Consider the following 24,146-nt stretch of genomic DNA (forward strand, 5'->3'; position numbering starts at 1 on the left):
TATGTATGTATGTATGTATATATATAATCTCCCAAAGTTTTAACACTCCCAAATCTGCTTTTCCTGTGAAAGAGCACATGGTGGATTGTTGTGGTGTCCTGTGCAGGGCCAGCAGTTGGAATCTATGATCCTGGTGTCTCCCTTCCAACTCAGGATGTTCCATGACTATGAAACAGTATTTTTTTCCTCTTTAAAATGGTTTTGTTGCTTGCTCAGGCTGTTTGGGCATGGTGCAGTAGTTGGGGATATCCTGTCTTGTGACGCAGCTGCTTAGTAAGAAAACAAGGTTTAATTTTTTGAATAAAGGAGTTAATTTGGAAATAGTCTTAAATACAGTTTTGAACCAGATAAAAGTTATTTTGGTAAATCCTCTAAATGCCATAGAGAATTTATTTACAGCGTAGGAAAACTAGGGGGGAAACCCATTTTCTTGTTTCTCGCTAACCTCACTGTGACTAATTACTCTTTGCTTAAAAAAATTAAAAGGAGCAGATTAAATTTCTGTCTGCAAGGCACAAATTAATCCATTTACAGAATTAGTGCTCCATTAGCACACAGGAGCCCGAATCTGTCTCAGAGGGGCTGGTTGTATCTGAGTTTTGGATTCATTCCAGTGGACTTTTAGACAGGCTGGTGCTGACTTAACATCCCCACGTGCAGCAGTGAGTGCTGTGCTGAGGACAGGCTGAGGTTGGGGTGGGGGAGCACCTTGGTCTGTCTGTCGTGTTGGGATTGCACTAGAGTGGAATTGGTATGAGCTTGTGCTCTGTGTTGCCTGCACCGTTTGCCCTCAGAAAGGCAGATCCCAAAGCAGGATCATCCCCTGCCTCTTGCCACTTCCCTAGCCCAAATACCTTTGTCTCTTTGTAGGTCTCATCTGCAACGACTTATCATTTAAACCTGGACTCTTTGCAGTACCCAAACAGAAAAAAAAGGCAACTCTGTGTTATTTAAAGCACAATATAAATTCTCTGGCAGATCAGTTGAAAAAACGACCCTGTATAGTTGTTTTTCCTTCTTTTCCCCACCTTTCCTTGAGACCACTGTTGGTCTTGCCTGTTGTCAGCCCTGCTCTGTCTGCAGGCAGTGAGTCCTCCTGATGATACCTCTGTGTCCATGCAGACAGACCAGGTTCTGCTGGCTGGAAGTGAGTCAACTCCCATTTGGAAGCGATACATCCATCGTGGTGCCATGCCTGAGCTCATAAGCCTGGAGCTAATAATCCTTGCCCAATGGCTCCTCTTATTTGTTTGGGCAGTATGTTGCTCCAGAATGGTTCTGTGGCTCCTGGATCCGAGCAGGTTCACATCTGGCCAGCTTGGAGCTTGTCTGCATGTGGCCATGGAGATGTGCTCGCAGAGTTCCCTTTGTGTTTTCCTTTGGTGTCCCCTTTGGAAATGGATGGGATTTAAATCACACGAAAGCAAACAATCTCCTCGGATCCACAGCAGGGAGTGGAGCCAGTGGTGCTCATGCAGAGGGAAAGGAGAGGAAAAGGAGCTGTTTGTGCAGGAAAATTGTGGATAAGGAGGGAGGAGAGCAGGAAGGTTGGCTGCAGGTCCTAGTTTATGTAACTTTAGTGCAAGTGTGAGGTTCCAGTGTGTATGAACTGGTGTTTTGTTGCTAAAAAGGCCTAGTGGGAATGTTGCCCATGTTTGTGTTGCCTAAACACTTATCTAGTGTAGGATATCTTTTGGTTTTAACCTCCACACAACCACATTATGCTTTGATTTCCATGCGTAACTTTGCTTTAAATAAACTCAGAATTGCCTCTTTTTTCTACTTTGCTACTGCAAAGGGTCCAGGGTTAAATGAGGAGTAGTTGTACAAGAGACCTACAGAGAAACAAAGGTATTGGGACTAGGGAAGTGCCAGATGATCCTGCTTTGGGATCTGCCTAACTTCCTGAAGGCAAACAATGGAGATAGGTTTTAACTGAGCAGCTGATTTTGTGCATGGGTGGAGGGTGATCAGGTGTTCAGCAGCACCTGCTAAGGACAGAAAGCAGGAGAAGAGACCAGAGAGCAAAGTGGGTGACAAAGAAATGGTCAGAATGGGCTGATTTCACTCTATTATGCAATATAAAAAGTTGGACTATTCAGACAGGATGAGGTCAAATCTTGTTGTGGTACTGCAGGAAGGTTTAGGAATTACATAGTTAGAACAAGTGAAAAAGAACTAGGAAAAATATCTGTGCTGCATATAGCTGTTGGATTCAAACGACGGATTCTTGGTTTTCAATTTTTGTGAGACATTTCATCAGTTAAAGCAGCAACTCTTCACATTCCATATTGAAAAGGCATTTATGTATTATAACTGAAAGACTGAAACAAACTATCATCTCCATTTGGTTTTATATCAAAATATTTGCTCATTTTCTATCACCTATGTTTGAAATCCTGTAAGTGAAGTTAATAATGGGCATATGTCTTCAGGGAGTGTATTTGTTGGGTCTCTTGGACACAGAAACCTTAGGGAAACTGTTTTATTAGAACTTGTGTCTTGCCTTTCTCTGCCACCAGACTGTATATCAGTTCTCCTCAGTTTGCTTTTCAGCTCCACTTAGGCTTCTAATATTCTTTACCTGACTCAGAGGGAACAAAGAGTAGCTGAGGTACCTTTGTGCCAGTGTGGTCTGTCCATTTGTCTAGTATGGTCTGTGCCATAAGAGGGAGGAGAAGCAGAATGACTACTGACTTTTTGTGGAGCTGTGATGGCACTGAGGACACGACATCCTTTCTTCATACTGTGGTAACCTTTGCTGTGTGTTAAAGAAGCCTCACAAGTTATTTTCTCTTTTCTTTTCAGAATGAAATCAATGAAGTTCCTTTCTTTGATGTCCAACTGCCTTATGAGCTGGCACTGAAGATATTTCAGTACCTGGGCAAGGCTGAATTGGGGAGATGTGCTCAGGTAAGCACTGCTGGCAGTTTGCTTCTCTGATACCACGTCACATTGGCACAGATAGTCAAGAAACAGTCAGGGAAGGTGTGTGGTAGCCCTAGTAGCTCAGCTGATTGTGCTTTTACTTATAGAAAACCCTTCCAAAGCTGAATATTGAACAAGTAATAGCACATGATCTGGATTTATAGCTCGCAGTTGAGTAGAGTTAAATAAAACATTTGTGGCTTGGGCAGAAGCGAAGCCTTAAAATTTAACATAAATATTGCAAAGGTCTTTTGATTGAAGTGAGTGTGTTTGGAAACGAGTGTCTTGCTACAGTGTTTAGAACTCAGCACTTGGCATGGCAACAGAGCTGTTCCTCACACTTTTCAGTGTGTGACTTCAGCCATGGAAATTGGAGTAGTAACTTTTTGTCTGCAGCAATTTCACATGAAGCTAATTTCTTAAATGACACTGATTTCCTCCCCCTCAGCCCTGCAAGGGGTTTATCCTTGTCTTTTGTGATCCTTTCAGATGATTCTTTCACTTGTCTGTTATTCATGGTTCATGATTTACATGTATTTGCAAACTGCTTGTCTCTTCAAGTAGCTTTGCTAACTGAAACACTCAGCCACACCTCACTGTGCTTAGGATTGTTCAGCCCACACTATTGAGCCTCTTTATTTCCTGCCTTCACACATTGAAGGATGAACCTCCTCTCGAATGAGTCTTCAAAACAAACTTAATTGGCAAGTGCTGATCACCCTGTGAAATAAAATAGAATATTGTGGATATTCATTGCTAGCTTCTCCGGGGTCACTGTTTAGGGTTCCAGGCTGCTGTTTATTGACTCTTATGTACAAAGCACATCTTGCAACTTCACAAAAAAAATCAACCAAGGCCATTCTTTGTGTCACAAACAATCCAGGGCATGGGTCTTGTGTAAGAGAAATAAATGTAAATGTGTAAGAATTGAGAAGTGACAGACAGGGTCTGTTGTGGGTGGTGAACTGGACACAAATATTCTCCAAATGACACAGGCATTGAAAGGAAATTGGGCTTTTAATGTTCAGTACAAGCATGTTATAGTGTTAAAGAGCTACAGGTGGTTATCGCTTACATCTTTGACTTGCTAATGCCTTTTAGGAGCAAGGACTGTTAGAAGAAAAGTAATTCCTCATGCGGGGCTGCTGTTGCAGAGGCAAAAATCCCCTAGGTTTACTGTTTGCTGCTGTCCAGGAGATTGAAGCCTTCAGATATGCTCAAATTTCTGTCATTTGAGGTAGAGATATGCCATCAGCAAAGGCCACATCCCATGAAATGGGACAGGGTTGCATTTTTGAAGTGGATTAGTTTAAGGTTATTTTTTCACTCTTTTTTTTCCCCTTAGGCATGATCGGTTTACCTCATGGCATAGTAAAAAGATTGGCTGGTGAAGGGCTGCACTGGATTTCTCTCTCCCTCACTTTGTTTTTCACCTCGAACCTGTTCTCACAAGATGTGTTTTAACACTGAAAATTTTCCACATTTCTTTTTCTCCTCAGCCTGAGTCATTGGTCCTAAGTGGCAGCTGACAGGTAGCTGAGCAAGTGCCCAGTGTGTTACAGGGCTTTCCCAACGAGATGAATATCCAGTGCTTTTAGTGCAGAGCTGGCTCCTTTTTAAGTGTTCAAATAAAAAGCAGAGCAATAAAAATACATACCATTTTCATTTTTCTCTTGGTGATTTTGTTTTTTTCAAGGGGGGAAAAGCCCTGTTCCATGGAAAGCTGTGCTGCTTTATGGTGTTATCTTAGAGAGGTTTTTTTATTAATGTGTCTTGGGATTTTAGTGAAATTGGCCCAGTTAGTGGAATTGGCATCATGATCCATGTGAGTGCCTTTGGAGAAAACCTGTTTGCTTAGTTCTTTATGCCAAATTGGTAACCAACTAACAGTAAAGTAGCCTGACTGCAGAGCCCCTTTGAGATGTAATCATACCACAGACTGTCTAGAGAACTTTGATTTTTACCCTGATATTTCCTCCTCTCTTGCTCCCCCACAGCTTTTCTTTGATCTTTGGGATTAGTACTATAAAACACAAACTATCTGCATAGCACTGGGGATACAAAAGCCACGTGCAGTGTGTAAATCAACAGTGTCCTCAGTTCCTGAGCTCAGGTGGTTTCAGAGTGGGTGACATTGAGTAGCACCCAGCAGACCAGTCCCTGTTGATAGTCCATGTTTGTAATTCAAGGAGAAAGGTACCCAGGGCTTACTGTATCAGCAGAAGAGACCAGAGTTCTGGCAAAATTTTCTCTTTGCTATGTGCCAGCCCTGTGAACACCTTTTGATTATGTTCTGATCATTGACAGAAATATCTGCTGTGAGCACCTCTCTTGTGAGTATGAGCGGGTTTGAGATCAGTCACTCTTTCATCCTGGTGTGATGTAGAGGGGAAAGTAAAACATTCCTGTGGGAATCTACAAGTGTGACAAACTGCAATGCAGTAGAAATTCTTGTGTTATTTGGGGCTGATTTTGTGCATGGGGACATGGCCTGAGGACCTGGCCTGGACTTGGACTGTCAGCTTTGTCCTAAGAGGATAGAGCTCATCTGTGAACTTCTCCATAGACTTCCAGTTATTGCTTTCTAGTAAATACTAGTGATACATCCTAAACACAGAGACTCCTTGAATTGCATTTTGTGGTGTGAAATGTTTGTGGACAGTAGTACTGAATTTTGGCAGTGCTGAGGTAGTTTTATTTCTGAACAAATCAGTGGGAAATTCCCTTGACCTGTTAGGTTTTCATCTGAGAGAAGGTTTAAAAGTGTTTACCAACAGAGCAATTTATGTATCTAGGGCAAGGGAGACTGTTTCTAGGAATTTAGGAAGGAATTGTCTTGCATAAATCAAGAATTTCAGCTGCTTGCCTCGAGGGCTTCTGGAATTGTCAAACTGTTAAGCTTTCAGTGTTTATACAGCTAAAAAAAGAAAATCTCATGTATTTTTTGGAGCATGCTTTTGTGTCAAGGTTGTATACGGGTAAAAACAGTCATCCATACTCCTCATAATTCAGAGAGAGAGCAGAGAAATGGATGGATAAGGATACTCTGGGCTCAGGATGAGACTTAAATTAAGTCTCTGGGAGACTTAATTCTTAAGTCTGCTGGCCTCTTCCCCACAGCATGGGCGTCAGGTTAGGGGGGGATTCTGTCCCACTCAGGTGAGACCCACCTGAGCTCCTGAGCCTCCAGCTCTGGTCCCCAGCACAGAAGGATCTGGAGCTGCTGGAGCAGGTCCAGAGGAGGCCATGGAGATGCTCCAAGGGACGGAGCACCTCTGCCATGGAGCCAAGCTGGGAGAGCTGGGGTGTTCAGCCTGGAGAAGAGAAGCTCCAGGGAAACGTTAGAGGCCCTTCTAGTGCTTAAAGGGGCTCCAAGAGAGCTGCAGAGGGACTTGGGACAAGGCAGAGTTAGACGGGATATTGGGAAGAAATTAATCCCTGTGAGGGTGGTGAGGCACTGGCACAGGTTGCCCAGAGCAGCTGTGTTTGCTCCATCCCTGGGAGTGTTCCAGGCCAGGTAGGACAGGGCTTGGAGCAACCTGGGCTAGTGGAACGTTTCCCTGCCCACGGCAGGGGGTTAGAACTGGGTGGTCTTGAAGGTCATTTCCAACTCAAACCATTCTGTGAGTCTGGGATGATTCTATCGTTATGGCTGTGAATTGACAAGAGGAGCAGCTTCCATCTGAGCAGCTTTGGATTAAATAATGTTTGGTGCTACATATTGCACTGAACTGAACTGAAATCCAGACAGTTTTAACTGAGGCCCCTTGGCCTGGGCAAGTGAGCCTTGACTATGTCTTTTTGTGTCTGGGGAAGAAAACAAACCTAGTGAAACAAGAATGGTTATCAGATGGAGAGGGATGAATAAACCTTCATTAGGATTTGAGCCAGTTGATTTAGATGGGATTAGAAGAAATTTAGGATTTCATGGAAGAGGTGGGGCTTTTTAGGGTGAAAAAAATCCCTCACAGACAAACTCAAACAGCAAAGCTTATGTCAGCAAAAGTCTTTGAAGTCCTTCAGAACATTATTACTTGCTGAACTATAAGATATAAAACTGTTCCTGTGTGGATCTCAGGGGAACCCAAACTTTCTTTGCTGAGAACAGTCGAGTACTGTAGTAAAAAGATAATAGGAACGCTAAAGAGAAAATTAAATGGAGGACTCTAAATCTATAAACAGCTCTGTAAGATGTTGCCATTGATCGTTGCTGGAGTTTCTGCATAGTGTAGATTTGGAAACAATTATCTTTGTAGTTTAATAAGAGCTTTGCACATCTCAGCTCCTCTCCAACAAGCAGAATGTATGGGTGTGTAGAAATAAAGCTGTAACACTCTGGCTTTTGGGGCCTCACCTGAAAGTCTGAGTCAAGCACATCCAATAAAGCTGACTTGGAGCCAATGGCTGGTTTTAATGCAGCAGCTCACAGTGGTGCTGTAAAGTGAAATGCTTGAGACTCTTTTATTAGCGATTTTGTGCAGCTGAGGCTCACTCAGTGGGGCTTTTACAAGGGATTGGCATGCTAGTTTGGGGGCTGTAAGAAAAGGCTGTGTTAGGGACCCTTTGGAAATCCAGGCTTGTAAAGCAGCAGGATTTGATGTAATTTGATTGAAAAAAAAATCAGACTAGGATAGGATCTTTATTTGCCCTGCAAGCTGCAAAGGCAGTCTCAGTTTTATGTAGTTCCCCCCCTTTTCTTTTGTTTTACTGTCTTTATAAAATGCTTTTAAGACCTTGAATCTTGAAAGGTCTGTACAATATTGTCTGTTTTGGCAGACTGCAAAGGTGTGTGTTTATTTTTTGTTTTTGTTTTTTAAAGCAAGGCAAGAGCTGGTTTGGCTGTGTTTGCCTCTGTGTGTGCTTAGCCTGTCCCCTCGCTGTCAGCAGAAACGTGCTGCTGTTCTGGGATGGGGGCAGAGGTGCTTGGCCAGGGAGCTCCACTCCTGCACCACAGCTGCTCTTTTGGTGTGTCAGCAAAAAGCTGGCTGGGTGGTTTTTTGGGGGTTTGTTGTTCTTTGAGCAATAATATATGTATTTATATTACTTTGAAATCAAATTGAGAGCAAATTCCTCACTGAACTGGAATGGTTTGCATTTTGGATTGCTTCTTGTTGCTTTTGAACTTCCGAGAGTGACCCTATAGGGACAGGAGCACTAAGCACTGCCTTTTTATTATAGTGTGATATATATGCCTAGAGAAGCCTCAGTGCTGTTTGTGTCTTTTTAAGGCATTATGATTGCCTTGTCCAGGTTGTTTTCTTTGTCAGAGGATGGAAGGGGAGTGTCTGTGTCTGCTGGTTTGCAGTGAGGTCTCATAATGGTTAAGTAGAATATGTGTTTTGCTGCACTTGGATATTCCTGTTTGAGCACTGCTCCTGTATGTAGGCATCAAATCTTACAAGCATTTGCAGGTTACTCAGATCACCACTTTTTTCATATTAAACTACTTTTTCCCTTTACCATGCAGGAAAAAGGTTGTGAGATACATCTTGTGATGTACTTCTTGCTTCCTTCTGAGTTTTTGAGAGCAGTGATGATAGATGTGTGTCTTTACAGCAAGACCAACAGACAACACAAGTTAGACAAGATAACTAGAAGCTTCGTGATGTTTTCAAGGGGAGATCGATGCTGTTGATTGCACTGCTAGGGGACTACACAGTATGCAGGAGGTTTGGGACTATGTCTGTAAGATCTTTTTGCACTTGCAGTGACCCAAGGAGTCCTGTAGGACTCAGGGTCACATTTCTGGGTGCTCTCTGGACCTCAGCTATCATCTCCCTGTCTTGTTTGGGTTGGGCTGACTGGTCACTCTTGGCCTGCTGTTGCATTTACTACAGCAGGCAGTCATCACATTTAAATTTTACAGCTCACATGACACGCTGTGAGATTCCTTGATTTATTTAAGGCCAGGGATGTTGTTTTCCTAACCTCTCCATAAGCCTCACTGCATGCTTTGCTGCTCCAACAGCTTGTGTTTTGCATGGACTTGTGCAAATCAATCAGCCCAAGGGATCTGATGCTTATTCCTCATGAGATAAAGTTTTGAGAAGCTATACTTTGGGTTTGAAAGCTGTGGTTTTAGGTTTGAAGCACGGTGTGTGTGGTAATGATAAAAGACAAAAGAGATTAATCTTATAAAATGGACAACAAGTAATAATTCATCTTTCACCTCCCTGTGCCATGTTGTCTGTGTGTAAACGTGGGATGCATGGCAAGTAAACACGAAGAGATGGTCCTGGGAGAGTTTGTGTCAGTGGCAGACTGTGATTCTTGGTGTAATCTTGGGATTGAAGTGGACATTAGATGCTTAATTGTAAGTTGCTAAAAATGATGTCAGTCTCAGCAGGTTGTTTTAATCTTTTTTGAAACAGTGCTCAATTGATTGCTGCTTTCACTGGTCTTCATTGCTTACGTCTGTTTTTTTAAATCAAGAATTACCGAGAACAAATGCTACTTAAGTTGGCTCTTACCTCTTGAATCTTTAATTCTGAGCCCACAATTGATTGTGATGAAGCTGTTCTCTCTGAAATGGACAGCAACTTGAGGCTGCTTGAAAAACTTAATAATTCATTCCTATTTATGCATACTGTAATACAATAGGTTATAAATCACTAATGTCATAGCCGTAATCAGGCATTGTCAGTAGGACTTTAGCGATGTGGTGGTGTGATCTGAGAGGGTTTCTTAGCTACAAATAGGAAAATAAATGCAGATTTTTGTTCTAAGCTTACAGTGCTGCCTTAATTGTTTTCCTGCTTTTTTTCCCTTCAGGATTTTCCAGTACACTGATTGGTTGTGTGGTCACTAAACTGGTGTCCATCCTGCATGGAGTTTTAATGGAGTAGAAACTCAGTTATTTCCAGAAGAACCCCCAGCAAACAAGCAGTTTGTTATAGCTGGGGGGCTTTTATATGCTCAGTAGTATAAAGGTTGAACAGATATATTTGTTTAGGTAAGAATTTGTCTCAGTGCAGGCCTAGATTCATTTAAATGTTTATATTTCAGATGCTATTTAAATCATTTTATATTAAAGACATTTTTTGCTTATACATTTACAAGATATACGTATATATAAATTGATTCCTAGGTCAGCAAGACATGGAAAATACTGGCAGAGGACGAAGTGTTGTGGTACCGGTTGTGCCAAGAGGAAGGATACCTGTTGGATATGAGCATCTCTGAACATTCCTGTTGGAAACTTGCCCTCAAGAACTGCCAGGCCAGAGAGCGCACGTTGAAACACAACTGGAAGGTAAAGGAATTTCTTTTATGGGATCCAGATGCTGTAGAAAAATGGGAACCTGGTTCAAGTAAGTGGGAATGAAACGTTGGTCTCGTGTATTGCAGTTAAAAGGGGAAAGCTGCTGAAGGATTTATGGGATAGGTAAGCAGGGATGTGCCTTCTCTCTCAGCTGTACTGCAGCTTGTCAGCAGCAATAGCAAAGCTCAGAGTTTTCCATCAAGCAGCAAATTCACTTGGTGGGTGAATGAGTGGTAATACCAACACCTGTGCTAATGAATATCAGTAAGGCTCAGTGCTGGTTCTGCACTTGGGACACAACAACCCCCTGCAGTGCTACAGGCTGGAGTGGCTGGAGAGCTGTCCAGCAGGAAGGAACTTGGGAGTGCTGCTTGGCAGCGGCTCAGTGTGAGCCAACAGTGTGCACAGGTGGCCAAGAAGGCCAGTGGCATATCAGCCCATGTCAAGACCAGTGTGGCAGCAGGACTAGGGCAGTGACCATCCCCCTGGACTCGGCACTGGGGAGGTCACACGTCAGTGCTGTGCTCAGCTTTGGGCCCTCACTGCAAAAAGGCAAGGCCATTGCGGGAACGAGACCAGCCAAGGGCAACGAGGGCAGCAAAAGCCTAGAGGACATGGGGAAGGGCTGAGGGAGATGGGTTTGGTTAGCCTGGAGAACAGACTCAGGGGTGACCTCATGGCTATCTCCAACTCCCTGACAAGGCTTGGAGGGAGGTAAGGGATGGTTTCTTCTGCCGTGGCTGCAGGGAAAGGACTAGAGGGAATGGCCTTGAGCTGAGACAGGGGAGAGAGGTAGAGGAGATGCCTAGAGGACATGGGGAAGGGCTGAGGGAGATGGGTTTGGTTAGCCTGGAGAACAGACTCAGGGGTGACCTCATGGCTATCTCCAACTCCCTGACAAGGCTTGGAGGGAGGTAAGGGATGGTTTCTTCTGCCGTGGCTGCAGGGAAAGGACTAGAGGGAATGGCCTTGAGCTGAGACAGGGGAGAGAGGTAGAGGAGATGTCAGGAGAAATGTTTTCCCTGTTAGGATGTTCAGGCACTGGAATATTGCCCAGGGAGGTGTTGGGGTCACCATCCCTGGAGGTGTTTCAGAGGTGTCTGGATCTGACCCTGGGTGATACAGTTTAGGGGTTACAGTGGTAGTGCTGGGTGGACAGTTGGACTTGGTGATCTTAAAGGTGTTTTCCAACTCCAATGATCCTGTGGTGTGTGCACAGAACCGCATTGGAGCTGTGAGCCAGCTGCGCTACGAGCTGGGGAAGATCCTCTGTGACGTCGATTCCTGCGATGGAGTTGTTATTGCTGGGTGAGTACCAGGGTGTGCAATGCTCACTGCACCTTCACTGCCTGAAATCTCATGCGCTGCTTTTAGCAACACCTGTTTGAGGCAACAAGGATGGATTTATCTGACTGCAGTTCCTGTGTGGGTGAGGCAGACTGTCCTTAAGTGACTGATAATGATGGTTGCTACAAGTTATTTCAGCAGTGCAAATTTTTATTTTACTTCTGAAAAAGCTATTTCATGCACGTGTAGTCCCTGTAAAGACTCTAGTGCTTTCTGATGAACTGTATGTACTATTTTGCTGTGGAAGCACCCAGAAAGTTCTTAGAAGTCTCTTATAAGAACTCCCCGCAAACTCTTGGTAGAGGTTATTGTGACTGTCTCAATAGGTGTATTCAGTTTGAATTTTACAGGTTCAGTAATTAGCCCTTCGCAGGTCACTTGAGTGAGATGATTTTTATCATCCTGGGCCAGTCAGAGGACATTGTCCTTAACATGCCATGAGTCCCATATTTTATGGTAGCACTTCATGTCGGTGGTGTGCTTATACATTGTGGGATTAGAGCAAACTGCTTATAAAATGCTATAAAATTCACAGACTGGTTGTGAAAGGTGCCTTGAAAAATCTCATACACATGGAAATGCTTTTGAATGCTCTTGGGCAACTGAGAGCAGAAATCTAAACCATCAGACACTGGGAATGAAAGGGGATTTTCCATCTTTGATGGGTTTGTGTTCATTTTTTCTTTTACTAGATGTTCTTCCACTAGTTTTCTTTCTCTGTTTGCAGCTCTCCCTTTCTATTTGCTCTGCCATCCTGTTTCTTGACCATTGCTTCTCCTTCTCTGCTTTTCACGTGATGTTTTGCTGCTGTAATTGGCTGTGTTAGAGCAATGCAAATGCTTCTGCTGCAGAGCTGGGTAGTCTGTGACCTTTGGAGGGGCAGTGCCACACAGTGGTTAACCTAAACAGTGGCCATGGGAAGAGCCCTGAAGAATTAGCATAGCTAGAGGAATGCAGATCTTACCTTGACTCAGATCCTACCTTGACTCCTGCCTGATGCTGAGGGTTCCTTGAGCCACTGCAAAGGCACCACAGCTCCAGCCTGCTGTGGGCACAGCTGAGATGCAGCTCTGTGGATATAGCAACCTGACTTCTCTCATGCCTTACAGCTTGGGCAGTGTGTTTCCTGGCCTTGGCTTGGGCTCTGCACTACTGTATCTGTTCCACTGTCTCTAATGAAACCTCCTGTACCTTTTTCTGGGAGCCAGGAGCTGCAGTTGTCTCCATGCTGCTGCCAAAGCCTCCAGCTCTTGTTTTTCTTCATTTTTTTCCACTGTGTTTATAATCAAACAGGCAATATACAGAAGTTATGCAGAATAAATTACATATCTGAGGTATTAATAAACAGAGGTCATTAATCCTGCATATTAAACTCCAGTGGCGCATGTTTTAGCTGGTGTATTACAGAAGTTGGGTTTATAGTTTCACACACTCTTTTCATGTTGGTTCCCCCAGTTCCTCTAATCTCTCTTGATTCTTTGGGTGAATTTGCATCAGTCACATGGAGGGAGGTGATGCCATTAAATAATTCAGGTTTCTGAAAGGCTCCTGAAAATAAGGCAAGAGACCACTGAGGGGAAAAGCTGCTCATGTGTATCCATCAGGAAAAGCAATGTTAGGGGTTTCACTTAAGCTACTTGTCAGTATTTCCCTTCTCTGAGAAAATGAATTTTAGTAATGAAGTATTTTATGAAGATACAAGCATATTATTTGATAAAGCAACAGAATTCAGCTGTTTGACCTGGTTAGTAAATAAAATGTTTAGAATATCACAACACACCAGCTTTATTACATCCTCTGCTGGTTCCTGCTCGCCCTTCACTCTGATAGCTCAAGATTTCTGAAAGCATCTCTTAAATTGCTGCGAGTGGAAAAATATTCTGTGAATTTTGCCTGAAAGAAGACAAATTTGTTGTTCTGCCAGTGATGATCAAAGCCTGCAAAGCAGTAGCAGCATACTGTTGCACCTCCCAACAGTACCTCATGGTGAACATCCAACAAGACAGACCTAAAGTTATAGCTAAAACTTCCAAGGATATGAGCAGATTTTGCAGGGAAATACTTAGTTACGTGCATTTGGTAAGTATTTAGGATATGAAGATAGAGGAATTTGTTGGGGTCTTGTTGTTTGTTGTTCTTCTTTAAATCCCAACATAACCCTCCCCTTTCTCTCCCAGCTTATAGTATTGTACATAATGGCATTGTGCTTTCAAATTTGTCGTAGAAGTGTAATGAATCTGGTGATCAATAGCTAACTGTTGTGTTCTTTCAGTGCTGAAGAAGTAATTTAATAGCTGAGGTTAACAAAGTCAATGTTCTTCTCAGTATAAATATCAATTATCTGTTACATTTAATGATTATCTCTCCAGTTTCACAAACACTTATGTTCTTAGCTTTACCTGTGAGTAATCATTGATTACAGCCAGACTTGTCCTGTGTATAAACTAAACTGGTGTGTGACTTTGCAAGGCTTGAGAGGTTGGTGCTGATCCTAATGCTAATCCAGCATTGTGTGGCATTTCCTGGGGGTTTTCTAAGTGGCATCACTGACCTTTTTTTCCTCTATAGTCAGGTTGTTCCACTGGAGGAAAATAAGGTCACTCACTTTTTTGCAGGTGTTTTGATCATAGTTCCCTCTCATCAGACTTGTGCTCCTGCCCCTTCCTCAGCTTTGTTCCCTTCTCTAGACACTCTCCAGCTCTTCAATGTCCTTGTCCTGAGGGGCCAGAACTGCCCTCAGGACTGGAGGTGCCTCAGCACTGCCCTGGAGCTGTGGCCACACTGTGGCTGGTACAAACCAGGATGCTCTTGGCCTTTTTTGGCTACCTGGGCACACTCTGCTTCATGTCCAGCCGCTGTCAACCAGCACCCCCAAATCGTTGTCCACCTTGTCCAACCACTCTTCCCCAAGCCTGTAATGTTCCATGGGATTGTGGTGACCCACAGATAGGACCCAGCACTTCACCTTGTTGGTGTTCTGCTCCATGTCTCTCCCTAGCACTGAGGTCAGGCTGACAGGCCTGTGGTTCCCCAGATCCTCCTTCCAGCCCATCTTCAGATGGGCATCACATTTGCTTACTTCAGTTACCGGGAACCCTCCCTGGTGAGCCAGGACTGCTGGTAAATGATGGAAAGTGGCTTGGTGAGCTCTTTGTCCTGCTCCCTCAGCATTCTATCTCTTCTGGCCCCGTAGACTTGTGTGTGTCTCAGTGGTGGAGCAGGTCACCAGCCACTTCCCCTTGGATTACAGGGGCTTGATTCTGCTCCGTGTCCCTGTCTTCCAGCTCAGGGCTTGGGTACCCCAAGGACAACTGATCTAACTATTAAAGACTGAGCACAAGAATACATTAAGTCCCTCAGTCCCACAATCCAATAAAGATGAAGATTCTCCGTATCCCTCCTTGTGGTACTGATGTACATATAGAAACATCTTTAATTGTCTTTTATGGCAGTATCCAGATTAAGTTCTAGTTGGGCTTTGGCCCTTGTAGTTTTCTCTGTTGATGTGTGACTTTGGGGAGCAGCTGCAGTGCTCTGGCTCAGCACGGTCAGGCCAGCCAGGCGTTACACTCCAGAGCTGGAAACTATAGCAGTTGTATGGCAGCTGCTCCCTGGTATCAGGATGTCCAACTCAGGATCTTGGGAGATCAGGGAATGATTATAAAAATTAAAAAAGGGGTGGAGAGAGGAGTTCCCCAGCAGAAATACTGGGGCTGGTGTGTATTGAGAGTCTTGGAGCAAACCTGGAATCAGATTTGATTTGAACCTGTGCTGCGATAGATTTGATCTTATATTCTGCACTGTTCTGCTTCAAACTGTGCTGGGAAGTGGAAGAATTTTTATTTTAGTTGCTGTAGAGCTCTTTCATCTTTCTGAAAAGGAATTTGTACAGGTTGTGGGCAGAGTGATTCCAGACAGCAGCCACAAGTGTGATTTATCGAGGCACAGTTTGTCTGAACTGGTTGAGGAGTGAATCCCTTTATTAATTTTGTGAAGGAAGCAAAGATAAACTCCAGAGGATAAGCTCTCCCTTAGAGAAATGTACCTATTCCATGCACTCTCCTGCTCTCTCCACGCTGCTGCCAAAGCTGAAGCCAGGAGATGGCAGAGTATCAAGGATTGATTAAGTGCAACCTGAGCTGTGAGTTGAAGGTGGCTGCTCACAGCTCCCCTTTCTGCGAGTGCCTTGCATTTACTGGCTGACATCAGATAATTCAATCTGGCCTGCATGCAGAGCATCTTGTGTTTATCATTAAAATTTCATCCCAGCGGTTACGATGCTTGTTTTCTGGGGCAGACCTTGAATCCCTTTTCATTTGAGACAGTGGTGTTTGTGGTTACCTCACTCCCAATCAATGTTGTATTCACCAGCCTTTCTACAGTTACATGTCTCGAAGGATCTTCTTTAAAGGGATGATGTCCTCCCCCCTCCCCATATTCAATTCAAATATAGTTTCATCTTTAAGTCAGAGCTTACTTAAAACAATTATATAGCTGCTTGCTTGGCTTTTATAAATTACTACTGGTGATGAGATTCACTGTACCTAATGTTTGTTTGGTTTCAGTACAGAGTGTCTGGATTTCTTCACTTTCTATTACTAAAAACTGATTTTATTTGTATTTTTTTAAAGAAGTGCATGTTCAGACAGTAAAATTGCTGCTTTTTTGCTGTTTTTTTTCCTTTTTAAATTCTTGGCAATGTTGACAGCCACACTGATTGACATTTGTAGCCAGAGGTTAGGTCCTCCCAAAGATACTGATCTTGGACAACATCTGGTCCCTGTTTGTTGTCATTACACAGAGGATCCCATGGTGTAACATGTCCATAGCATGTTGGGACACTGTTTTGCTGTCTGGGTGGCTCTGTGAAATACTCACCTGTGGCTGTCCTTGAACCATGTGGTGAACTTGCCTTGTGCTGGCAGTGATCATCTCAGCCCATGGCTCACCCCATAGAATCACACCAAGTGGGCTGTGAGTCAGGGTGAGGTTTTATTGTGCACTGTGTTAACTTTTCTATGCTTGCAGAAAGGGCATTGTGGCTTTACTGCTGCTGCTGGTAGCTCTGAAAATAGACAGAAGAAATTCATAAACAGATCACCATCCCAAAGACCCAGAAATATAAAGGCATCTGCTTTTTTTTTTTTCCTCAGTTTTCCTTGGCTGAAGAAGGAGTTGTGGCCTGTTAGTGAAGAGCTTGCATAAGTGGAGATTTAAGGGCCACAAACTGATGCTGTGAGGAGTCTTTGTACCTCTTACAAACCAGAGAATCAGCCCCTGGTTCTTCTCTTTACATTCTAACTTCAGACATTTTCCTCCTCCCTGCAGTAAGTCCTGCCTGCTTTCCTAGAGAGTTTATTTTCTTGGGTTAGGGCTAGTGAGATTCATCTGCTCTGAATGCTCTGATAAATCAGCAGATTAACACTTCCTCCCCAGTTAGGGTGGAGCACACCTGGCACACTTGGTATTTCTCCAAGTGATGCTTGATAACAGCAGTGAGAAGCAAAGGAAGAACTTCATAAATGTCCTGTGTGGTTAGGAGAATCATCTGGTTTAGAGGCAGTGATACATTTTGATTCTCTCATACTGAGAAACTAAATGCACTGCAATAATTTTATACAGTTGTCTTACTCTGATGAGTCTTATGGGAGTTAGTTTAAGCACTGCAGCACTCAGACAGTTTGGGCCTTTCAGTTGAAGTCATCGTGAGCAACATACAGACATAAGTAGCTGCTCTTATATGGTGGGTTCCTTTGTTCTCTTCCTTCACCTCCCACTCTGCTTTCCTCTTGCTCAAAGGTGACCTGCAAATGACTTTAAAAACTGGGCTTGCCACTCTGTTTAGTTCCATAATGATATGTGAAACTAGCCCGAAAGGCTTGAAAACACTTTGCTGCACTTTTTAAAACTTCATGTCAACTCTCATCTAATTTGGTTTTTTTGCTATAGGGCTTGTGGGCTATTCTCAAGGTATTTATTATTGGCTCTTGCATCTTAATTCAGTGTGCAGACCTGAGGAAACCAAAATATTAATTAGTAATGAAAATGAATCCAAGTTAACAAACTGAAGACTTCCAACAGCCTGAATAAGCCCCTGCCTTATTTAATTGCTTAAATTTGACTTGTATGATGGCACAACTTTGATAGGTTTCTCCCTCCCCTCCCTGTGACTGGAAGCCAAGATGTCAAACAAAGCAGAAGGTAAAAATAATTGCCTTTTTCTTCAACCTTCCCCAAACCTTTTGTGTTCTCCTCACTCATTCTCATCATTGTTAAGAACTAGTGAGTGTCAGAGCTTCTTTTTTTTCGAGTGAGTCACCTTTAGGAGGGTTGAAAACAGGATGACATCATGAGTTCAGAAGGGTCGGATGACAAACGATGGAGTTAGGTAAGGTTGTGTTAAGTGACAAACACGTTGGCTTTGCTGTCAGCTTGTGAAAAAGAACCTTTCAGGTGAAACCAACAGTAGAAGCCTGATACTGACTCTTTGTGGAAGATGCTTTTACAGCCTGCCTGACCATTAAGCTATTGGTTTACCTGTGGGTTTTGCTGGATGCAGAGGAACACGTTGCTGCAGCAAGGTGTGCTGTGTGCAGTGAAACCTTCAGTACTCTGAAGTCACAGTCCATATTTTTGAGCTTGTAAAGGCTGGTTGTCTACTGAGATCACACAAACCCATCCTTCTTTCTAGTTAACTTGAAGATTTCATCTTTGCTGTTTTCACATCCTGCCAGCTCTGGGCTGTTGCCATCAGTACCTAGAGTTCAGGTGATACCTTTTCTCTCTGCTGCTTGCAGCGTGTTGCAGTTTGTGTTCCTTCCAGCATGTGAACAGGTCAATTTACAGCATCTTCAAATGGTGTTTTCTCACCTACATCTGCAACCAGAGCCGTTGTTTTATCTGTTGCATTCTGGGTTTGTCCTTCATGAAATAATAGGGCAGAGCCTTCCCAAATTGCATCATAATTCCTCCTGAATTCTTATGAAGAAGATAATTATTTTTCTTCTGTGCCCACAGTAATATGTTTCCTTGGTAGAGCAGCTGTTTAATTAATGGACCTGGGCTGATGCAAGCCACTGGAACCTTGATCTAAGTGATGGGAGATTCTTGGCCTTAAAAACCAAATTACTAGAGACAGTTTGGCTTTCTCTAACTTCTGCTTTTGTGTTCATTAAAATGTTTTGCCTACAATATAACCCTTTGGCTTGTTTCTGTTCCCTTGGTATAACATTTGCATGCACTTAGAATTCATATAGAAGGTGAGGCAGCAAAAGTAGTTAGGATGGTGAAATGCTAATATTTTTACAGATAGCAGTGCTAAGCTGCAGAGGAACTGCACAGTCTCCAGCAGCTTAACCCACTTTCTAGTGCTATAATTTCCTAAGTAAGGCCTTAAGAATGAAGGTATAAGCTCTCTGCAGCTCAGTGTATGTGAGTAGTCCATAGATGGATGTGGCTTGATAAACTGGAAAGTCAAGTTCCCAGCAGAAGAGTTTGGGAACTGATCATATGGATGCTCAGACTGGCTTTCCTACATGTTAAATCTTAAAGTGCTTCCAGATCCATTTTGGTACACGTTAGTCACTGTTTTCATAGCTGCACTCATTTATCAAGCAACCCAAAACAATGTTTGGATGGAATCAGGGACATTACTTTTCACCTTCATGTTCTTCTACCATCATAAGGGTTGTTTAAAACTCTGGGTTTGGTTTACCCCCATCTGGTTTTTTCTTTTATTTTGTGGTGTAGCTTTCTGCATCACTATGTAACAGCAGAAAATTTCCTCTTTCCTGTTCCATTTGTGTTTCATTTTTTGCCCATCGTGTTCTATTTATGCTCCTTCCTGCTGTGTGAAGTAGTTCTTCACTCCATTGCTGCCACTGGACTGTTTTTTCCTGAATCCTTCCCTTAAGGAATCCCTTAGCCAAGCTACCTGTTGGTTATATATGTAATGGCTAAATCTGTGTGTCTCTAAATAACTGGAAAGGAGAACATAGGAAAGCTTGGGAGGTTTTACCTCTCATTCAGTCTTAGTCTGTGAGGCATCTCACACTGTGGTAGGTGTATCCGAGCAGTCCATCATTATCCCTCACTTCAGAGAAGTACAAAGCAGGCACCAGGATCTGTTTCATGTCAGTATTTTGTGTTGTGATTGAGGTACCTTCCAGCTCGCAGTGGTTTTGATGAAGAGATGTTTTGAAATTGAATGTTATGAGTTGCTACTGCCTTACTTGAGCCTTACTGAGAAGATGCACCTTAGGAGCAATTTGAGCCAACTTAAAGGCATTTGGACTTGGGTTTGCATGTTTAATTGGGCTTTATTCTTGAGCCTGCTGAGGGGGCACTGACTAGATACCTTAATTAACCACATGAAGGACTGGTTAGCTGCTTTTGGTGGAACAAGGATGAAAGCTCTGAGGTGCTTGTTGCAGCAAGACAATGCAAAACACTCATTATTTTACTTGCTTATCAACAGGCCTCCGTTTAAACAGAGCTGTGGCTGGAGACTGTTACTTGAGCAAAATTCCTACTGACTTCAATAAAATGCATTGACATTGTAAGGACTTCATAATAAGATCTTTTGAGTATTAACAGATGGTCACTGACTGCCTGAAACAAAGTTGTTGGTTGTTTTTTTTTTATTTTGTTGATCACCACAGGTATCTGGAAACTGAACAGACTTTGCCTTCTGGAAATCAAACCTGACTGTGAAACAAAGGGGTTTCTTTCTCCTTCCTTTTGCTTGCTACCGATTCTTTAGAGAAAATAGGGAAAATGTAAACTGGTTTCTGAAGCATCTTGTCAGAAACCCTTGGTGTTCAGCCCAACTAAGACATGCCCTGGAGTGATGTGCTTGAGGCAGCCAACAGAATGGACTGACACCAGCATCCTGTTTCAGCAGAAACCCAGCAATGGTCTCATTGACCCTCTTGTACGAAGCGAAATTCTGCAGTGCCAGCAGTACACAAGCCATGAAGGAAAGCAGTTTGTCTTTGCTGCTGCCATGGACTGAATGAGTAGAGTCTTGACTGTTTTGAAAATGTTCCTGTTAACAGTTTTTCTTTTGTGTATTTGTCAGTTTATATATTAGTTGCAGTTGTACTTTGCACAAACACTAATTAGACAGCCATCAACACTCAGGGCCAAAGGCTTACTAACAATGCAACTGTGATAGCAGTGTCTTAATTGGTTGAGTATAATTGTCATTAGGCAACGATAAAGACATCTGGGGCTCTGGAGAGAGATCAGCCTCCCCCTCCTTCTCTTCCCCAAATTTGTTCTGGCTATTGCTATCCAACACAGTTGAGCTTTTTCAGATGAGATTCTGTGTTTTGACCAGTTTCCTGATGTTTTTCTCCTTATGAAATCATCTGCCTCTTCAGCACCACTTCATTAGAGCTGTGCCCAACCTCCATCTCTGCTCCCTCCCACATGTGCTCTGCACTCCACCACCTGCTTCCCAGTCATCGTGGGACAGCAGCAGCTTTTAACCCCCAGCTCCTTCTGCTTTCACTCATGTGAGAGGGCACCAGGAAATTGTTCATCTCATTATGACATTACTGCCAATAAAAAGTAGTCAAAAGGCTTTTGGTTAGTGAGTAGGTCTTTTTATTATAGTATAGTTGTAGATACCATATGAATTTTTTTTTTCCAGTTTCCATATGAATTCCCACCTATTGCTCCATTTCAGCAAGGTTTTATGCCTGTCTGTAAAGCTTCAGCTGAATTTCCAGGCTAATTTTTGCAGATATATACATATCTGTCAGAATTACAGACCTGGCTTGTCAAGGAGACAAAATTACAACTCTTGTCTTTCTCCTGCTGCTGCTTCTCATGTGTATACACTGCAATGTAGCAAAGAACAAGGGCAAAGTGAAATGTAAGTCCATCAAAGTACCTGTGAGGTACTTGGGTGGAGAGTCTCTGTTGAACATCAGAGAAGAATAATTATGTCTGGTGAATAGGGAGAGAAGCATACAGACCTGGAGCTGAGAGCATGGCCTGGATGAAACATCTTGGAAGGCATCAGGGTATGGAGAGACGGGCAAATTGGGGTCATAAGCCATAGTCTCTTTTTGCTTCCTGTTGTGCTTAAGAAAGCAAGACTTTGAACAGCCTTTCTGAATGAAGTAGTGCAGGTATGGTCTCTTGTGGGGTTTTTTTAGGGTTTGGGATTGGTTTGTTGGGTTTTCTCAGTGCAAGTGTCTCAGATGTTGGAGTATTTACCTGTCACTGCAATAACCATCTCATTGCACCCATCAGGGGAAAAAAGCAGCAGCTGAATGTTGTTGGTATTAGAATGAATAGAATGTATTCCTTGTTGTAGTAAACAGGAAGGAGTTTTTGGGCTGGTTTGGGGTTTTTTTCACTCCAGCAGAAAGTTATGTGGGCATTTTGTAGCCAACTTGGTGGAAAAATCAGTAACTGAATGGGTTTGGAGTACTGTGTCTGTTCTGGGGCAGAAGATATACATCTAGGGTTGTTTCATTGAGTAATCCAAATGAAATTTTCAGGGCAGAGTGTAAAAGTTGTGGTGGGAAATGAATAGGATTACTGAAATTATCTAGAAATAGGTTCTGTATAGTGCAGCATGTTCTCCTCTCCAAGCATCTATACTGATAGGGCAGATTTGCCAATTATCTGCAATAAAGCAGCCTTTTCATTTTTTTACAGCAAGGCAATGCTTTATTAGTTTAAAAGCCTTTTGTTGTGGTTACAAATTGAAAGTGTGTTGCTCTTTACAACAGCATTAAAAGCAGGGAGTTGAACCATTAAATTTTTTAGTTCTGAATAGGATTCATCTGTGTTTGAAATTCTTCCAGTTCAGTTCTGGTCCAGGCCCAGTGTATGCTGGAAATGGGCACGAGGTGGTGATGGCCAGCAGAGCGTGTTGTCAGCTGAGGAAATGGTTTATATCTCTCATTTCCCCATGCTGGTTCCCTGCCCAGACCTAGACCTCCACTTATGTTTCCAGTATGGTCTTGTAGCATCTCTCCAAATCTGCTAGGTTTGCTGTGTGGGACTGATTTGCTGTGATGCTGAACTGGGAAGGATGGGAATGGTGGTGCTGGTTAAGAAATGGGGTAAGAGGGATGCAGGAGGGATGGGGGCAGAGAAGCCTTAGTGCCCTCCTCTTCCTGGGGAATACAGAGCACTTGTCCTATTTCACAGTGCACTGGTGTCATTTCTGGACAGACACATGCAGGTAGGCTCTGGTGGGTGCTTGCAGGTTTCTCCTGGCATGTACAGTGGTCCCTGTTCTGTCATCACAGAACTGGAGTGAGCACTGTGGCCAGGACCCTGTTATGGATTGCTCTGTAGTGTCTGAACTCACTGGAGCATACCTGGGTGCTGTGACAAGCTGTGGTGGTCAGCAGGTCCTTGCTGTGGGAGAGCAGTGTGGTTTCATGGAGGAGATGTGAGTGCTCTTCAGCATGTGTCTGTCCATCATAGGAGAGAAAAAGTGAGGATGAGGAGGCTGCAGGGTGCTCTGATGCAGAGACAGCCAAGCAGACACAGTTCCCAGCACAAACACATCAGAACTGGAGTCAAATTGATTTCAAACTGGTGGTCAGAAGCATTTGGTGGTTCTGTTCCAGTTTGAGCTTAGCTGCAGGGGTGGTTTAGGTTGTTCTAGAATGAAGAACAGTTCAAATTAAATATTGACTTGGTTGAATTCTGAGATAGAAATTAATTTAAGCGTTTACTGTAGTATTGTGATATTTAATTCCAAGATTGCAGTCCGTGTTATTTTTGGTGGATGGTAGGGACTCTTGAGCCCTGGATGCCTTAAGTTCCATGCTGTGCAGAGAAACCAGATGCAGTGTGCTCAGAGAATTATCCAACCCTGTGTTTCTCCTCTGTTCCTGTCATTGTTTGCTCCATCTATCAGTCCTTCTGACATTTCTGGACTGGACTATGTGAGAGTGAGTATGTGTATGCACTAGGAGGAGATACTGTTCTTCCTTGCTTATTTGGGGATTGAAATAAATATTCTGTCACTGAGTTCTGTCAATTCTACCAGTATTTTATGTCTCCCTTGAAACTCACTTTTCAGGGTCGCTTAGTGACAAGAGAATTTTGGCTTCCCCCTGGGAGTAATCTGCTGTTCTTGGCAGTTAGGAGAAGCTTGAAAACATGACCCCAACCAACCCTAACATAAGGAAACAAAAATCAGCTCAAAATTAAAATGTTTCCAATTGTTATGTGTGCCTCTTGTTGAAGGGGACTGCAGCAGATCTGCACAATTACCTGTCCCATTGTGTTTTATCTCCAGATTTTAAAATGTATCAGAACTGAGCACTTTTCAGCTTTACAAACTGGAGATATTTGTTGTGAACTGATCCAAACTGCTTGTTGGATCCAACATGAAACATTTTGCTCTGGGGAAGCTTCTTTCTTGATCTGTTCTTTTTAAGTCCTGCTGCTGTAAATTGGAAATGAAAGCAGGATTCAGAGAGGGGTTTGGGCCTCGTTTGCAGGAAGAGTAAAAGAAGAAGTGCTGTCCCACCCTATTCTCTCATTTTCTTCTGTCTTACCCTGAAAAGCACAAAAGAAGAAGCCAGATGACAAGGACACAGTTCTCCTCTCTTCCTGACTCAGTGCAGAA

The 24,146-nt window shown here is 43.2% G+C and overlaps 1 protein-coding gene across 1 annotated transcript in view; it reads left to right on the forward strand.

Annotated features, from left to right (window-relative positions):
- Nucleotides 1-2,808: 2,808 nt before the first annotated feature.
- Nucleotides 2,809-24,146, forward strand: part of FBXW8 (F-box and WD repeat domain containing 8) — a gene marked incomplete at its 5' end in the record, with an annotated part of 50,550 nt that continues 29,212 nt past the window's right edge. Inside the window, 3 exons of the mRNA XM_009070849.1 lie at nt 2,809-2,913; nt 10,016-10,180; nt 11,409-11,497. Coding sequence (XP_009069097.1) covers nt 2,809-2,913; nt 10,016-10,180; nt 11,409-11,497 — 359 coding nt within the window. The remainder of the gene's footprint in view (nt 2,914-10,015; nt 10,181-11,408; nt 11,498-24,146) is intronic.

Source organism: Acanthisitta chloris, unplaced genomic scaffold (assembly GCF_000695815.1).
Source record: "Acanthisitta chloris isolate BGI_N310 unplaced genomic scaffold, ASM69581v1 scaffold3683, whole genome shotgun sequence".
NCBI classification, from domain to species: Eukaryota; Metazoa; Chordata; class Aves; order Passeriformes; family Acanthisittidae; genus Acanthisitta; species Acanthisitta chloris.